General features: G+C 60.3%; 3 protein-coding genes across 5 annotated transcripts; 1 reads left to right on the forward strand and 2 right to left on the reverse strand.

Moving 5' to 3' along the window:
- Positions 1-437: 437 nt before the first annotated feature.
- On the reverse strand, positions 438-9,472 carry XAB2 (XPA binding protein 2). 2 transcript variants are annotated; one of them, XM_081498643.1, is made up of 19 exons: positions 9,261-9,472; positions 8,012-8,160; positions 7,618-7,741; positions 7,190-7,387; positions 6,324-6,458; positions 6,085-6,249; positions 4,701-4,845; positions 4,146-4,297; positions 3,915-4,034; positions 3,692-3,823; positions 3,407-3,538; positions 3,144-3,257; positions 2,054-2,216; positions 1,771-1,961; positions 1,462-1,584; positions 1,199-1,370; positions 869-998; positions 645-754; positions 438-550 (listed from the first exon to the last, which is right to left on the reverse strand). In XM_081498643.1, exons 1-19 carry the CDS (start codon positions 9,309-9,311, stop codon positions 489-491), a joined length of 2,568 nt encoding a protein of 855 aa, XP_081354769.1. In that variant the 5' UTR covers positions 9,312-9,472; the 3' UTR covers positions 438-488. The 2 variants fall into 2 exon arrangements, with proteins under 2 accessions (XP_081354769.1, XP_081354771.1); XM_081498645.1 differs by having other exon boundaries at positions 4,146-4,288; positions 4,683-4,845.
- Positions 9,473-9,577: 105 nt separating this feature from the next.
- On the forward strand, positions 9,578-11,249 carry PET100 (PET100 cytochrome c oxidase chaperone). Of its 2 annotated transcripts, none has more exons than XM_081498651.1 (4): positions 9,578-9,645; positions 10,340-10,426; positions 10,563-10,595; positions 11,100-11,249. In XM_081498651.1, the coding sequence occupies exons 1-4, from the start codon at positions 9,619-9,621 to the stop codon at positions 11,181-11,183; spliced, it is 231 nt and encodes a 76-aa protein (XP_081354777.1). In that variant the 5' UTR covers positions 9,578-9,618; the 3' UTR covers positions 11,184-11,249. The 2 variants fall into 2 exon arrangements, with proteins under 2 accessions (XP_081354777.1, XP_081354778.1); XM_081498652.1 differs by having other exon boundaries at positions 11,109-11,249.
- PCP2 (Purkinje cell protein 2) lies at positions 11,239-13,458 on the reverse strand. Its single transcript, XM_081498650.1, has 4 exons — positions 12,692-13,458; positions 12,463-12,577; positions 12,086-12,210; positions 11,239-11,956 (listed from the first exon to the last, which is right to left on the reverse strand). Exons 1-4 carry the CDS (start codon positions 12,692-12,694, stop codon positions 11,942-11,944), a joined length of 258 nt encoding a protein of 85 aa, XP_081354776.1. The 5' UTR covers positions 12,695-13,458; the 3' UTR covers positions 11,239-11,941.
- Between the last annotated feature and the right edge of the window lie 428 nt (positions 13,459-13,886).

Genomic DNA, 13,886 nt, shown 5'->3' on the forward strand with positions numbered 1-13,886 from the left:
GCCGTGGCCCAGGGCCGAGGTCTGGCTCCTGGCTGCTGTCCAGGTAGAGAAGAGCCTTGCTAAGATCACAGAGGTGGTCAGGGCCTGCCTGCCTCCAGAGCTCTCAGACTAGTCACCTCCCAAGGGTGGGGGGGTGCCACCCTCACTCAGGGAGGAAGAGTTAGAGGTGGGGTGCTGTCTACCTGCTGATGGGGAGCAGGGAGGGACCCCTCCAGGATCAGGCCCTCAGGCCGCAGAGAGACTGGCCTCTCAGAGTCCAGAACTGGCTCTGTGGGGTGAGGGTGGGGCGGGTGCCTGCCCTGGCCTGGAGCCCAGCTGCCCCACCTCCCACATGAGCCAATCTGGGGGTGGAGGGGGGCGGGGCGCTGAGTTGGCAAACCCCTCAGGCACCTGGGCAGCAGGAGAAGGCGGGCAGGAAGGAGGCTCAGACCAGGACGTACAAACACATGCTTCATTGAGGGAAGAGGCAGAGTGGGCAGGGGAGGGAGTCAGTCTTCCTTCAGGCTCCCGAAAACAGCGGCTGGCACGCTCTGCTGCTCCAGGCGCACCTCTGGATGGGGGTGAGGTGTGAGGAGGACTCGGTCACTCTCTGGGAGGGGGTCCCACCCCCACCCTCCACCCCACCTGGCCCACTGGCCCCTCACCATTGGGCTCCAGGTCCATCTCATCCTCATCCTCGTCCTCGCCCAGCTCGATCTCCTCCGGGTTGGCCTGCTGGGCCAGCTCGGCCAGCTCCTCCCGGGAGGCGTCACTCCTGGGGTGGGCAGGGGCCACACTGCTCAGCAAGGCCTGGCGCCCCCATCTCCCAGTGCCTCCCCTCCTGAGACCTGGCTGGCTCCGAGTCCCGGCCTCAGGGCGCCCCCCTCACCTCACAAACAGGATCTTGCTCTGGGCCCTTGAGGGCTGGTCTCGCTCCGCCTCCGCCGCCAACTGCTCAGCACGCTGCTCCAGCAGCTTCATGTCATCCATACCGCTCTGCCCGGGGGCCAGGTCAGACACTGGGGGTGGGGGCAGGGAATGTGGGAGTCAGACACCGTGGGGACCGTGCCTGCTTCGCTCTGGGTGCTGCTGGGCGGCCCCCACCTGAGCCTGAGGCCCTGGCCCCCCAGGAAGTTTCTAGCCTGAGGCACGGGGGACAGGGTGGACCCCGATGCTCTCAGACCTGGGAGGCCAGCGCCCATGGCAAGGGCTCACTCACCAGTGCCTGTGGCGCTGCCTGACACCTTGAGCATCTGCGAGGCCATGAAGTTGACCTGTGTGTTGTATGTGGCCTGCACACTGCGGCGGATCCGCAGCATCTCCCGGATGGTGTCCTCGTTGCCGTGCCGGACCTCGAAGTCCTTCCATGTCTGCCAGAAGGCCCCGGTCGTCTGCAGAGCGGGGTAGCAGGAACGTGAGCTGGTCAGCTTGGCCACAACCTCCCACCCCGCAATCCCTCCCCAGGCTCAGGACCATGCCTACCCGGGGGTCGCAGATCTGCGAGCAGAAGCTGTAGATGGCCCGGGCGCGGTCGATCTCCCCGAGCTTGCACTCCATGTCTGCAAAGCGCAGGCACATCTCCCGGGCATGCTCATCAGACAGCACCTGGTAGGGTTGGGAGGGGTCATGGAGACTGGGATGGGGGCGGAGGGCACACACACCCCTCTGGGCACACCAGGCTGGCCCCTGGGCAGTGGGTCTGCCCTCTGCCACACACACACAGGCTCGCTCAGATCCCCTGCCTGCAAGACCCTATTCTTCCCCCCTCCCCTCCACCCTCCGTGCAAGCACCTCAATGGCCTTCTGATAGATGCTGCGGGTGTGGGTGACCCCGTAGATCTCAGCTGCCCGCTTGATGTAGATGTTGAACATGTCGTACTGCTGCGCAGGCTCCACAGCCCTGGTGGCGCGCTCATACACTGCCATGGCATGCCGCGCCAGGCCCCACTCCTCTTCCAGCTGTGCGTATAGCAGGTACAGTGCTGCGGCAGGACGAAGCGGGGGGTGGGGTTAGAGGTCAGCAGTTGGGCCCAGGACATGCCCCACCCCCCCAAGACCATTTGGCCCCCCTCACTCTTGGCATATTTGGGAGGGCAGCCATCCAACGCCTGCTCAAAGAGGTCGCGTGCCCGCTCCAGCTTGCGGCCCCCGTAGCGGGCAATGAACTTCGTCAGGTAGGTACTCCAGATGTCCGACACATTGGGCCACTTGAACAACGAGATGCCGCGCTCATATGCCTGCCAGAGGGGGGTGCTGTGTGTGAGCCTTCAGTGAGAGGACCCCTCACACCCATGTCCCCTTCTGGCTCATTCAGCGGGCCCCTGGCCTGCCCGCCCCTCCCTCCTGCTCCTCCCCGTGATCACGCAATCAAAACCCAGCCTGGCAGCCAATGCGTGGCCTGTCTCCCTCTACAGACTGCCAAGACCTGAGACAGAGCTGGACTAGGACTCACTAAGGAAAATCAGCAACTTTATGGCTGAAAACAGGAGTAGATCCTCAGCTCCAAAGACACTGAAGCCTGGGGAGAAAGGTCACCACCCAGGCAGAGGGGCAGGCCTGACACTCAGAGGCAGCACTCATGTGTGTACAACACCTCCCCCCGTCCAGATATGTGCACGGTCCCCACGTGTACACAACCAAAGCTTCAGTGTGGCAAAGCCGCTCTGCGTGTACACACGCATATGGAAAACCCTCCAAGTGCACACAACCCATCACCTGAGCAGCAGGGCAGGGACACACACACACATAGGCAGAACTCTGTGCCTGTCACAAGCTGACCCGTGTCCCTGTGTTCCCCCAAATTCAAGTCAAAACCCTAGCTCCCAGTACCTCAGAACAAGGCTGCGTTTGGAAAATAGATTCTACAAGACGGAACTTGAGTTAAAATGAGATGACTAAGGTGACCTCACTCCAATACAACTGACATCCTCATGACATCAGAGGTAGCCACGCCAGAACACCACAAAGAGGCGGCCTCTGCAAGCCAGAGGGAGGGGCATCTCAGAGGAAAACAACCCTGCCCACACCTTGATCTCAGACTTCGGGCCTCTAGGATGAAGAAAATGCACCTCCATGGGTTAAGCCGCCCAGTGGGTGGTACCTTGTGGGGGCGGCCTGAGCACACGAACACAGTGCCCCAGACTCCTGGGTGGGGACCCCCTCACCTTGAAGCTCTCCTCAAAGTACTTGTGCTCCTCCAGGAACATGGCGTAGTTAATGACGATCTGTGGCGTGGCGATGCGCAGGTCCAGGATGCGGTCGTACACTGCCTTGGTAGACTGCAGGGCAGGGACAGGGTGGTGCGCCCCGGGGGTGGAGTCAGCCCCCTTCCCCTCCCTGAGGAGCATATCCCACCCCATCCCCCACCCCATCCCAGGGGCTCAGCTGCAAGGTGCAATCCCACCCCCATCCTGTCCCAGGGGCTCACCTGGAAGGTGCCGAGGCTCTCCTCCAGGTCGGCCAGCATGGACCACACTTTCAGAGACTTGTACACACGGTTCTGCACAGGCTCCGAGCCATCAAAGTACTCAGCGCGACGGGCAGGCAGCGCTGTCGCCTTCTGCAGGGGCAAGGACAGCAGGGGGAGGCGCTCAGGGGGCATCCTGAACCCTGACCCGCACACCCTGCAGCGCCCAAGCCCGCCCATTCAACCCCTCACCCGCCTATCCCACCCCTGGCCTGCCTATCCCACCCCTCGCCGGCCTATGCTCACCCGCAGAAGTCGCAAGGCCTGGTCGTAGTTCTCGTGCCGGAGCTCCAGCTCGCCACACTCGCACCACACGCTGGCCAGGTCATCCACCTGCTTGAAGCTCACCTTGGTGGCTTTCTCCAAAATGACGCGGGCCTGCAGGGCGGGCAGAGGCCAGGCTGAGACCCCACCCACCAGGGGGGCGGGGCAGAGGACCAAGACGCCCATACGTGATACCCACACTCACATCGTCCAGCTGCCCGTTGTCCTCGTAAAACTTGGCAAACGCGACCCACAGCGTGTGGGGCTTGCCGGTAGCCTTGAAGGGGTCCACAGTCTGCACAGCCTCGGTGTATGTATTGATGATCTGGGCAGGAAGGGCTGAGTCAGGCTGGGCGGGGACCTGGTGGGGAGGGGGCGGGCCTCGGAGGAGGAGGGTGGGGTGAAGAAAGGCTCCGGAGGCAGGGTCGTCACGCACCTCCCGGGGGCGGCCCTGGTGCAGGGCCACACGCTTGTGCCACTCGTGCACGTGGTGCGGGTTCTGGCGCAGCAGGACGCTGTTGAGGAGCAGGGGCCGTCGGCTGATGAGCTGCTCGAAGCGGGCCAGGCGCAGCTCCAGGTCTACGTCGTCTGGGAAGTCGGGGCAGGGTGGAGGGCGTCAGCTCACGGTCCCGGGGCACCTCCAACTCACAGCTGATCCCTAGCCCCACGCCCCCACTGTCCATCTGGGCACTCCCTCCCCAAGCTACCCCAGGGCCACCCTGACCCTACAATTTCCAAACTACCCTGGAAACCCCTCAATCCCACTCCCCCCTCCCCAGACGTCCTTCCCTGCCAAGCTCTGGCCCAGGCCCTCTCTCTACCTCGCTGTCCACCCTGCTTTCTCTTCCCACCAGTGTTCAACCCAAGTCCCACTGAAAAGTGTCCTCAGTCCTGGCAACCCACCCACTCACACTCCCCTGCTGCTGGCCTCTGACCCCAAGACCCACTCACCCCTGAGCAAGTCACTAGGGACCCCTCTCCCCCAGCTCACCCTCCTCCTCCCGCCCCAGCTCTGAGGCGGTCTCCATTTTCGCCGCAATCATACTCTCCTCGAATTGGGCATAGCTGTCAAACACCTGGGTGAAGTCCCGCACGGTCATCACAGTCCGGATGGCCTCCTCGTACACGTCCCGAGCCTGCAGGGAAGGGAAGCAGGGGAGGGGGGTGTAAGGAAAGTGCGGGGGAGAGGCACGTGTGCCTACTGCAGGGACCCTAGGCATCTGACAGAACTGGCCTCTGAGCACCTGTCTCAAGTCAGAACCCCCGCAGGGTACTCCCCAGGGCCTGCCCAGCCCAGCCAGCACCCAACAATGGTCGGAGCTCTCCCCTCCCCTCTTCTGCCAGATGATCTGGGGACTTTGGCTCCTCATCAGTAAACAGAGTAACAGCTCCTCGTGCAGTCACCATGGGGCTCAAGGGAGATACATGACGGCCCAGCCCCAGTGGGACCCAAGAGGGGACCAACCGCCCTGCCAGGACCTGAACCTCAGCAGGCCATGGAGGGCTCAGCTTTGCTAGAAAGTACCCTTCACACCAGTCTGACCCCTCTTTCCAGCACACATTCTATCGGTCACCCCTCAAACCCCATGTAGTTCCTTAGTGGTGGGAGGCCCCATCACTCTGCCCCTGCCTGGCCAGTCTCCTGCTGCCGGCCCTGGCCTATGCGATCCACTCAGTGTCAGCCTGAAGGGTCTCTGTATTTTTGTAAAATGCACAGTTGGTCAGGCTGTGTCCTGCTCACAGCTGGCTAACTGGCAGCTCCCTGTAGCGGGACAGTTGGCCCCTTCTCGGCCTGCAAGGCTCCCCCTTCCCCCAGGCCTGCACGGCCCCCTCTGGGCCCCCAACTCCAGCTCCACCCTCTTGCTCTGATCACCCCTGGCCCACCCCCTCCCCACCCTCGCAGCCCCAGCCAGCCCCTCCTGGGACCTCTCAGAGCCCCTCCCCACTGCCCCCATCCCCAAGCTTGCCCCTCCACTGCCACAAGAACAGCCAATGTGAACAGATGGTAATACCAACACCTCAGGAGGGACCCTGACACCAAACCCCGACTCCAGCCTGAGTCCCAATAAGTGGGAAGGCAACTGTCACTCTCAAAAGTTCATTCTCAGGAAACCAGCGAATGAGGACACCCAGCTAAGACAGGTCCAAGGCTACCACCATGGAAAACTAGGTTTTGCTGGCTCAAGGTGGGTGCGCTCGCTGGCAAGGCTGGGCAGTCTGCCTTGCCCCACTTTCAGGAAGTCATGTGCAAACATGTGCACTAGCAATACACTGGCACGTGCTTTCTGCTCACATGCGCGTCCACAGGTGTCCCCCAAGGCTGAGTGCTGGAGGGAGGCCCCGCCCCACTCCCAGACCCCTGCCTGCCTGGGCACCTTCTCGAAGTGACCACTGCGGATGTAGTAGTCGGCCAGCGAGCACCAGAGCTTGCCCAGCTGGTCGGTGAAGCGGGTGAGGCCCCCGCGGATGATGGCGTCCACGTTGAGAGACTGCACCTTGTCAGGGTTCTGGGAGATGAGGTCACAGAGCTCGTGCCACAGCTGCGGGGTGAAGGAAGGTCAGCTTTGGCCCCAAGGGGCCAGCCCTCCCTCCCAGCCAGCACCCCAGGGCCCACCTGGTAGTTGGATTTGCCGGCCTTCGACACAAAGCGTTCGTCATTCACTACGGTGGCCAGGCGCTGCGCCGCCTCATCCAGCCGGTCGCTTGACTTGAGGTACTCAATATACTCCTCAGCGCTTTCGGGGCTCAGCTGGGCACCCACACACCACCGGCCATCAGTGGGGCCACAGGGCCACACCACCATGCCCCCCTCCCACCCCACCTCCGGTCAGCCACCCACCACTGTCCTGGGCAGGAGCTAGCGCTGCACTCCCAGTCTTAGCCACACCTGTCTAGCCCCAGCCCTCACCAGTCCAGTTCCAGCCCTCACTGGTCTGGGTTAGACACCAGCAGTCCAGCCTGCACAGACCAGGCCTTGCTTTCATCACAAGCCCCTTACCTAAAACAGCACTACGCTAAGGATTTCACGATGCATAAGAGACTATAAATTTGGGAAAACCGCATGAGGCCTCCATACTGTTTGCCCTTCGACTCTCAGCCCTGCCTGTTATGTGTTTATCTCCTGATCTCTGCAACCCTGCACTCTCATGGTTTCAGATTTACTCTGGTTTATGTAGTCAGGTCGCAAGCATTTGCCTGCCAGGTGAGACTGAAAGCTCCGTGCAAGCAGGGACTGTCTTAGCCACGCTGTTCCCAGCACCTGTGTCCCAATGCCTGACGTGGAGCAAACTTGCAAACTCTCTGGAGATTAAACACAGAACTCACAAACAAAAGCCTGTCTGTCTCAACGAGCCATGTTCCCATTTCCTGTCTGTCAGGGCAGACAGTGCCCCTAACGAGCCTGTTTTTGGAAAGTCCTGACCTGGGGAACTGGCCCACCTGCCTGAACCTGACCCCGTCTCGCTCTTTTAGGGGACTCACCTTGAGGAAGCGCCGGTAGCCCCGCACGGCAGTCTCAGGCAGGGGGTGTGAGCGCAGGAAGCGCAGGTACAGGGGCCAAATACGAGAGTGCTGGGTGATGGGCAATGCCCGGAGGGCCCGGTCGAAAGTTCGGCGCGTGTGTGTGACACGTCCCTGGTCCATTAGGAACTGGCAGTAATCCAACCACAGCCGGGGCATCTGGAGAGGTGGGGAGAGGAGGGGCTGAGCTGCCAGCCTCACCACTGGGCCCCAGGATGCTGGATGTCCCCTGCAGCAGGACCCAGAACCCCAGTGCCCCTGGAACTAAGTCTCGCTCAGCCCGGCATGCACAGAGGTCACAGAATTCCCACCCCTGCTCTGTCCACCTCCGTGGACTCTGAGCCCCACCTCCCTACTCATTCCCTGGCCCAGCCACGCCCCCTCCCCACCTTGTGCATGAACACAAAGGCCCTCTCATGGCAGTTGTTGACATCTTCAAAGGCGGGGTCTGTCACGCATCGATGCTTCACCTGCGCCCGGCGGGCCTTCAGGTAGCGGTACCAGAGTTTGTAGCTGGGAGGTGGAGGGAGGGGCAGTGACTGGTCAGCTTTTATGGACTCCTGGGACCCTCCCCTCTGCCCTATGAGACGAGTGCTGGGGGCAGGGGCCTGGGGAGGATGGCCATGACATCAGGGAAGGTGTGCTCAGCGATTCCTGGGATGTTTACTCACTGACACAACACCTAGGAGGGACCTGGGACCTACTAGCCAGTTCTGGTGTAATGGGATAAGGTAGGGTGGGGCAGGGGGTGGGGGCAGGCAGGGCAGCTGCTGCCAATCTCACCTGCAGGGCAGCAGCTTGAGTGCCCGCTCATACAGTTGATTGAGCCTGGGCTTGGGGGCCCCCTGCTTGAACTCGATGTAGCGGAGCCAGCACTTGACAGAGAACTGGTTCCGCATTATTTCCTCCTCATAGGGGAGGTCCTCTTCCTCCTGCCAGGGCCGGGGTATGGGGAGAAGACAGACCTGCTCTCAGAGCCTGCGCACAGCTCCTACTGGGACCCCTAACCAGGTCCCAGATGCCACTGCTCACCACTGGGGCCCAGTCACCCAGATACCAGGATTCTGGGCCAGACATTTACCTCTCAGAATCTGATGACCTACAATGTGACCCAGACTATCAGACTCCTCGGTCACCGGGTTCCAGGCCAGGCATGAGACTACCACCCAGACATCACTCTCTTGGCTTTCCGAATCAAGCTATCCACTTTCTGGCCCAGGTCACCAGACTCTACAGACACCAAGGTTCTGGTCCGATGCTAGGCTTCTGCCCTAGTCACCAAGTCTTACCTCCTCACAGCATGACTCTCCCCAGACACCAGACCTTTGGCATCTCAGGCTCCCATTAGCCAGTTTAGCTCAACTCTGCCCCAGAAGTTGGAAGCTAGATCCTTATCTCAGGAAGAAAGGTATGGACAAGTTCCCTAGCCTTTAACTCAAGACACCAAGAAATCAATCTAGTGAAAATGCCACGCTTCTACTCCAAACACCAAGACTTTGACTCTCCAGGATTCTACTGGCCGTCGCCCGCTCAGCTCCATATCACCAGGTTTTTACTTCTTTCCCCAAGATTCTCCCCGTACAGACACCATGCCTTTATCCCAGAAACTATAACGCTCAGGACCAGACCTGGACCGTTACCCGGAACACTTAGATTTTACCAATGAAACCAGTCCTGGACTGGTCACCATGCTTTTACTTCAAACACCAGGCCTCTCAAAATTTAGCTACCTGAGTTTCTCTTCCCGCCTACACCCCGCGCGCTCCCATTTCCGCCCCAGGTTCGGGATGCCAGGCCCTTAACTTCGACCACTTGCTCTTTACTCAGGTCACCTGGGCTCTGGCACCAGATCTTTGCTCCTGACCAGCCTGATCCAGACAACACGAGCCCGTCTTCGGCCCGTAAGGGTCCTCCTGCTCTCAGATCAGCATAGTTTTAGCCTAAATACCCCGAGTAGCCAAGCCCCAATCCCCTGAGGTATCTAAGCTCCGGTGCCCCTCTGAATGCCACCCCCGGCCCGCCGCGGACTCACGAAGACAAGGTCTGGCCGCTCGGGCCTCGAGAGCCGTGCCATCACCACCATTTTCCAGGCTCTCCAGGTACGGATAGGAGTCGCGGTATGATGACGTCTACACCTAAAGGCCTGCTCTCTCGAACCAGACTAATTTCCCACTGGCTGAACTCTTCCCGATCAAGCGCCAGGTGTTGTTGACTTGACATTCGACCGCGCCAGCTACCGGAAGCAGAGGCGACGCTCTAAGATGACGTCATCACGAAGCTACTCGGGCCAATCAGCTTTAGCAGTGGAGCCCGCGGACTCCCAATGACCTACTGTCTTGTTGGACGGTTGGCATTGGGCGGAAGCGGCTTTGAAGCCTAAGAGAAGAAACATGGGGGTGAAGCTTGAGGTGTTTCGGGTCAGTGAGCAACGGAAACGGAGTGGTCGGAAGGCTGGGTGCGGGGTTCTTCCTGGATGAGGAGAAGGCTGTGAAAAGGAAGGCCTTCCAGAGAGGGGCTCTGAGGCGAAAGCTCCAGAGATTTGAAAGGGACCTTTATGGTTGGAGACGCAGAGGAGGGGGCGCTAGGTTGGGGGCTCTGGGAGGGCAGGTGTGAGGAAAGTCCTCTGAGAGGTGTGACCTGGGGAGATTCTAAGAAGGAAGACTTCAGTCTCTGGGGGAGCTCTCGGGTTTACAGTGGGCGTGCGTCTTTCTCCCAGACCGACTCCTAGACTCTGAAGAATGAGTTCTGGGTCTGAAGGTGTTCCGGAATCTAGCTGGGGGTGGTTTGAGGTCTCAGAGAGATGCCTTTATTGTAGTACGAGCTCTTCTGCTCCTGGGGCCAATATGTCTGTGTGTTTCTTTGAGAAAGAGTCTTCCAGACTCGGAGGGGGCTTTCAGGTTAGGGGGGTGGCTCTTGGATTGTGGAAACTAGACTTCAGGGTGTGTGACTTCTGTACCCTTGATGGAAGTTTTGAGGTTCTGGAGGGCCCTGAGGAAACACCGCTGGTCTTGGCCAGAGGATGGTCTTACAGACTCTGAGCAGCCTCTGTACAGTAGGGGTGGAGGCGGGGATGGTAATTCCTGACTACTCATCCCTCCCCTTCCCTTCCAGATGACCATCTACCTCACCTTCCCTGTGGCTATGTTCTGGATTGCCAATCAGGCTGAGTGGTTTGAGGACTATGTCATACAGCGCAAGGTGGGCACTGGTTCATTCCAGGGGGTGGGGAAGGATTTGAGGGACCAGGGTCAGCCTCCGCTGAGCCGACCCTGCTCTGGATTCGGGGCTCTGGAGGCTTCTGGCTTGTGACTCCAGCTGTGATTTGTCCTTACAGAGGGAGCTGTGGCCCCCTGAGAAGGAGGACCAGGTAAGCCATGTAATTTTCCTCTCACCAGAGAGGGGAGGGGCCTGGATTCCAGTGGCCAGGATGGGACCCTCAGTCGTGGGCAGGGAACCTAGAGTGGAGGGACATGTGATTTCCTTAACTGCCCTCTCCCTGAAAATGAAAGTAGAGTGAAAGTGAAAGTCACTCAGTCGTGTCCGACTCTTTGTGACCCCATGGACTATACAGACCATGGAATTCTCTGGGCCAGAATACGGGAGTGGGTAGCCTATCCCTTCTCCAGCAGATCTTCCCGACCCAGGAACTGAACTGGAGTATCCTGCATTGCAGGTGAAATCTTTACCAATTGAGCTATCAGGGAACCCCCTGAAGGTTGAAGCTAATCTGGGGTTGTAATTGGCACAGGCTTCATTGTAGACAGTGAACTCTGAAGCCACGGTCTAGGGGGTTAAGGGGAGGCAGGCTGGGAACAAGATCCAGGCCCTGAGGTGCATTTGCCTCTCCTTCCTTCCCATCTCACCTCCTCAGCGCCGGGAGCTAGAAGAATTCAAAGAGAGGATACGGAAGCAGCGGGAGGAGAAACTCCTTCGTGCTGCCCAGCAGAGCCCCTGAGGCCTCCAAGTGCCGGAATTCCAGCCCACCCCGCAGAATAACACACACACGGTTCTTTGTTGCTCATAGAAGTGCTTTATTGTCGGCTCTCAGGGGCCAAGTGGGGCCCAGGACACCTCAGACCCTCAGGGGGCTTGTGTCTGGGGCTGGGGGCTGCTGTTCCGACGGAAGCTGAGAGCAGCCGGGTCCTGAGGGGTGAGGAGGGGTTGGGGACTGAGGGTTCCAGCTCGTTTCTGCACTCCGTCCTGTTGATACAAAGGGGTCAACCAGAGAGAGGGCCTGAGGAGGACAGCCGGAGGGGACACAGACACTGGAGGGAGGCGGCAGATGGCAACTGAGTCACATCTCCCTCCTCCCCTTACCTGCTCCAACCATCCCTGAGCCTCTGCTCCTCCGTTACTCAACATTAAGGGTGGTATTTTGGGGCTGGTGGGTCTTGGGGGCCTCACTGGGGTCCTGATCAGAACCCAAGCTGTGGGCAAGTATGTGTGATGTGGACACATGGGAGTCTGGATGTGTCCTGTGCACAAGCTCACCTGTCCTCCGCCCTTGGGGTGCCTTCCTGGGAAGGGGTCTGTTCTCTGTCGCCTCCTCATAGCTCTCAGACACTCGGGCTCAGGAGCTATGAGTTCCCGCCATGTCTCTGACTTGAACATGCCCCAGACATGACCTCGACCCCTTTTCAGCCCTGTCTGGGCCTCTGCCCTGCCTCCGAACCGGGGTATTGGATCCACTGGGGTCTTGTGACTGGCGGGGACTCAGGATGAGTGCTCCTACCAGACAGATGATGGATGGACAGAAGTGGGGGTGGGGCCCCTTGCACTCCTGGCTTGGGGTGGAAGGCAGGGTTAAAGGCCTTAGCCTGGTTGGTCTTTCCTCAGCCCAGGCAGAACATCACCTACCTTGGGGCCCAAAGGCTGGAAGCCAGGCAGGGCGCTGACCGTCACTCGCTGGTCATCCATGCGGCGGCCCTGGGTATTGGCCAGCATGTCCATGAGACTGTCCATCTCAGGTGCAGGGCCGCTCTCTGCATGGAGCCGAGGCCGTGGGGAGCTCAGACAGCCCAGCTGGAGCCCCCCAGCCCACCCTGCCACCCCCTGTTCACATTCTCCAAGAAGCATGCTGGTATCTGCCCCCAACCCGTGGGCATCTCTGTCCCCAGTCACCGGCTCACTTTCTCAGATTCTTGCCCACAGGTCCCCCAGGTGGCCACTTGGCCCATTCATGCCCGGCCACCCAAATCACAGCCACTTCTGCACACCCCGCTGCCCACTCTCACGGCTGTCAGAGGCTGGGCCCGGCCCCGCCTGCAGCGAGCAGCGCTGCTCTTCCATCCGGCCGCCCTGCACGTGGCTCAGCAGGTTGAAGAAGCCCTCCTGGTCTGGGGAGCCAGCCTGGGGAACAGACACGCTCAGTCCAGTCGGCCCTCAGCCAGGAGACCCCTCAACCCAGCCAGCCAGCTTCCACCTGGCTCCTGGGCCCGCCCTGAGCTTCTCCGTGGCTCTCACCATGGTCCCCGACGATGTGCTGCTTTGCAGAGCTGCTCCAAATGAGACATGAGTCTCCTTCTCAATCTTGCACTGGCCCCTGCCCCAGGGGGCCCCACCAGCAGTGCCACGTGACTGCAGCGCTGCCCCAAGAGAGAGTGCCGATGTCCTACATAGGGGCCTGACTGCGGGGCGGCCTGGGACTGGGACAGTAGCCAGGGGACCATCCCGGGGCCCACTCCCTTATCCCAGCCCCTCCCCCCCATGGGGTCATCAGTGAGAGCCCTGACCTCGCTGGGGGCTGGATTAGGCACTCAGAACCTCAAGTGCCCTCCTGCACCTTCTTAGGTGGCAACTGGGTCAGGGGTCCCAGAAGACTCCTTGCTAATTAGGTGCCCTACAAACGAATTAGTCTTGTCATTCACGGGCCCTTGAGTGTGGGGGGGTGCTGCTCACCTCGTTGCAGGCCGAGCCCACATCCTCCTCTTCCTGGTCCATCGTCCTTGCTCCCCTCCCCTGGATCCCGTCCACCTCTCCGCTGGCCTCTGCCCCGGCCCCAGGCCAGAGAAGGCTTTTTAAGAGACTGGGATATGGGGGGGAGGGGGCGGTGTGGGGTGTGTGTAGTGGATACCCAGCCTCAAATCCCCAGCCCATGCCCCATCTGCTCCCACCCAAGCTTAAGCCCCATAAAGATGATCCAGATAATTGTTTTTGCAGCGTGAAGCCGGGGCTGCTGTGGGGGCAGGAGGCAGGGTGACCTGGGTTTAGGACCTGCTGGGCCTCAAGGACTCTGAGGTGGGATGCAGGGTCCCCACAGTGGAGAGCTTGAACTGACTGGACCCCCTTGGGAGAGGACTGGACCAAGGGACAGCTCAGGTGAGATCTGCATCCACCAGGTCCCCCCGTATTTGCTGGAAAGACAGTTGCCATCCATAGGTGGTGGGAGGAGAGGAAGCTCAAGGACACCTGAGCCACCACCAGCTAGCCTGGCTCCACTTCTGTCTCCTGGCCACCCCTTCTTCTACTACTGTCCCCAGGCCTGGTTATCCCCACCCCATCCCCCCAAAAACAGGAAGTTGTGGGAGCATCTGTCTCCCCATCACCAATGCCAAATTGGCCTGTCTCCTCCCATTTGACCCCCCTCTCCCAGTCCCAATTAGGGATGAGAGGCTAGAGTCCTGGCGAGGGAGGCAAGAAGGAAACCCCACCCCTTCCC

Source organism: Giraffa tippelskirchi, chromosome 6 (assembly GCF_054371585.1).
Source record: "Giraffa tippelskirchi isolate mGirTip1 chromosome 6, T2T-mGirTip1v1.2.pri, whole genome shotgun sequence".
NCBI classification, from domain to species: domain Eukaryota; kingdom Metazoa; phylum Chordata; class Mammalia; order Artiodactyla; family Giraffidae; genus Giraffa; species Giraffa tippelskirchi.

Excerpts from the sequence above, each read along its gene's own strand:
- PET100 (XM_081498651.1), top strand. The coding sequence starts at position 9,619 with ATGGGGGTGAAGCTTGAGGTGTTTCGG. Across the intron at positions 10,427-10,562 it reads ACTATGTCATACAGCGCAAG|AGGGAGCTGTGGCCCCCTGA; the intron begins GTGGGCACTGGT and ends TTGTCCTTACAG. Across the intron at positions 10,596-11,099 it reads CCCCTGAGAAGGAGGACCAG|CGCCGGGAGCTAGAAGAATT; the intron begins GTAAGCCATGTA and ends TCACCTCCTCAG.
- XAB2 (XM_081498645.1), bottom strand. The coding sequence starts at position 9,311 with ATGGTGGTGATGGCACGGCTCTCGAGGCCCGAGCGGCCAGACCTTGTC. Across the intron at positions 7,742-8,011 it reads CTCAAGCTGCTGCCCTGCAG|CTACAAACTCTGGTACCGCT; the intron begins GTGAGATTGGCA and ends TCCACCTCCCAG. Across the intron at positions 1,585-1,770 it reads TCTATCAGAAGGCCATTGAG|GTGCTGTCTGATGAGCATGC; the intron begins GTGCTTGCACGG and ends CAACCCTACCAG.
- PCP2 (XM_081498650.1), bottom strand. Across the intron at positions 12,211-12,462 it reads GGGCCCAGCCTCTGACAGCC|AGAGCGGCCCTGCACCTGAG; the intron begins GTGAGAGTGGGC and ends GGCTCCATGCAG.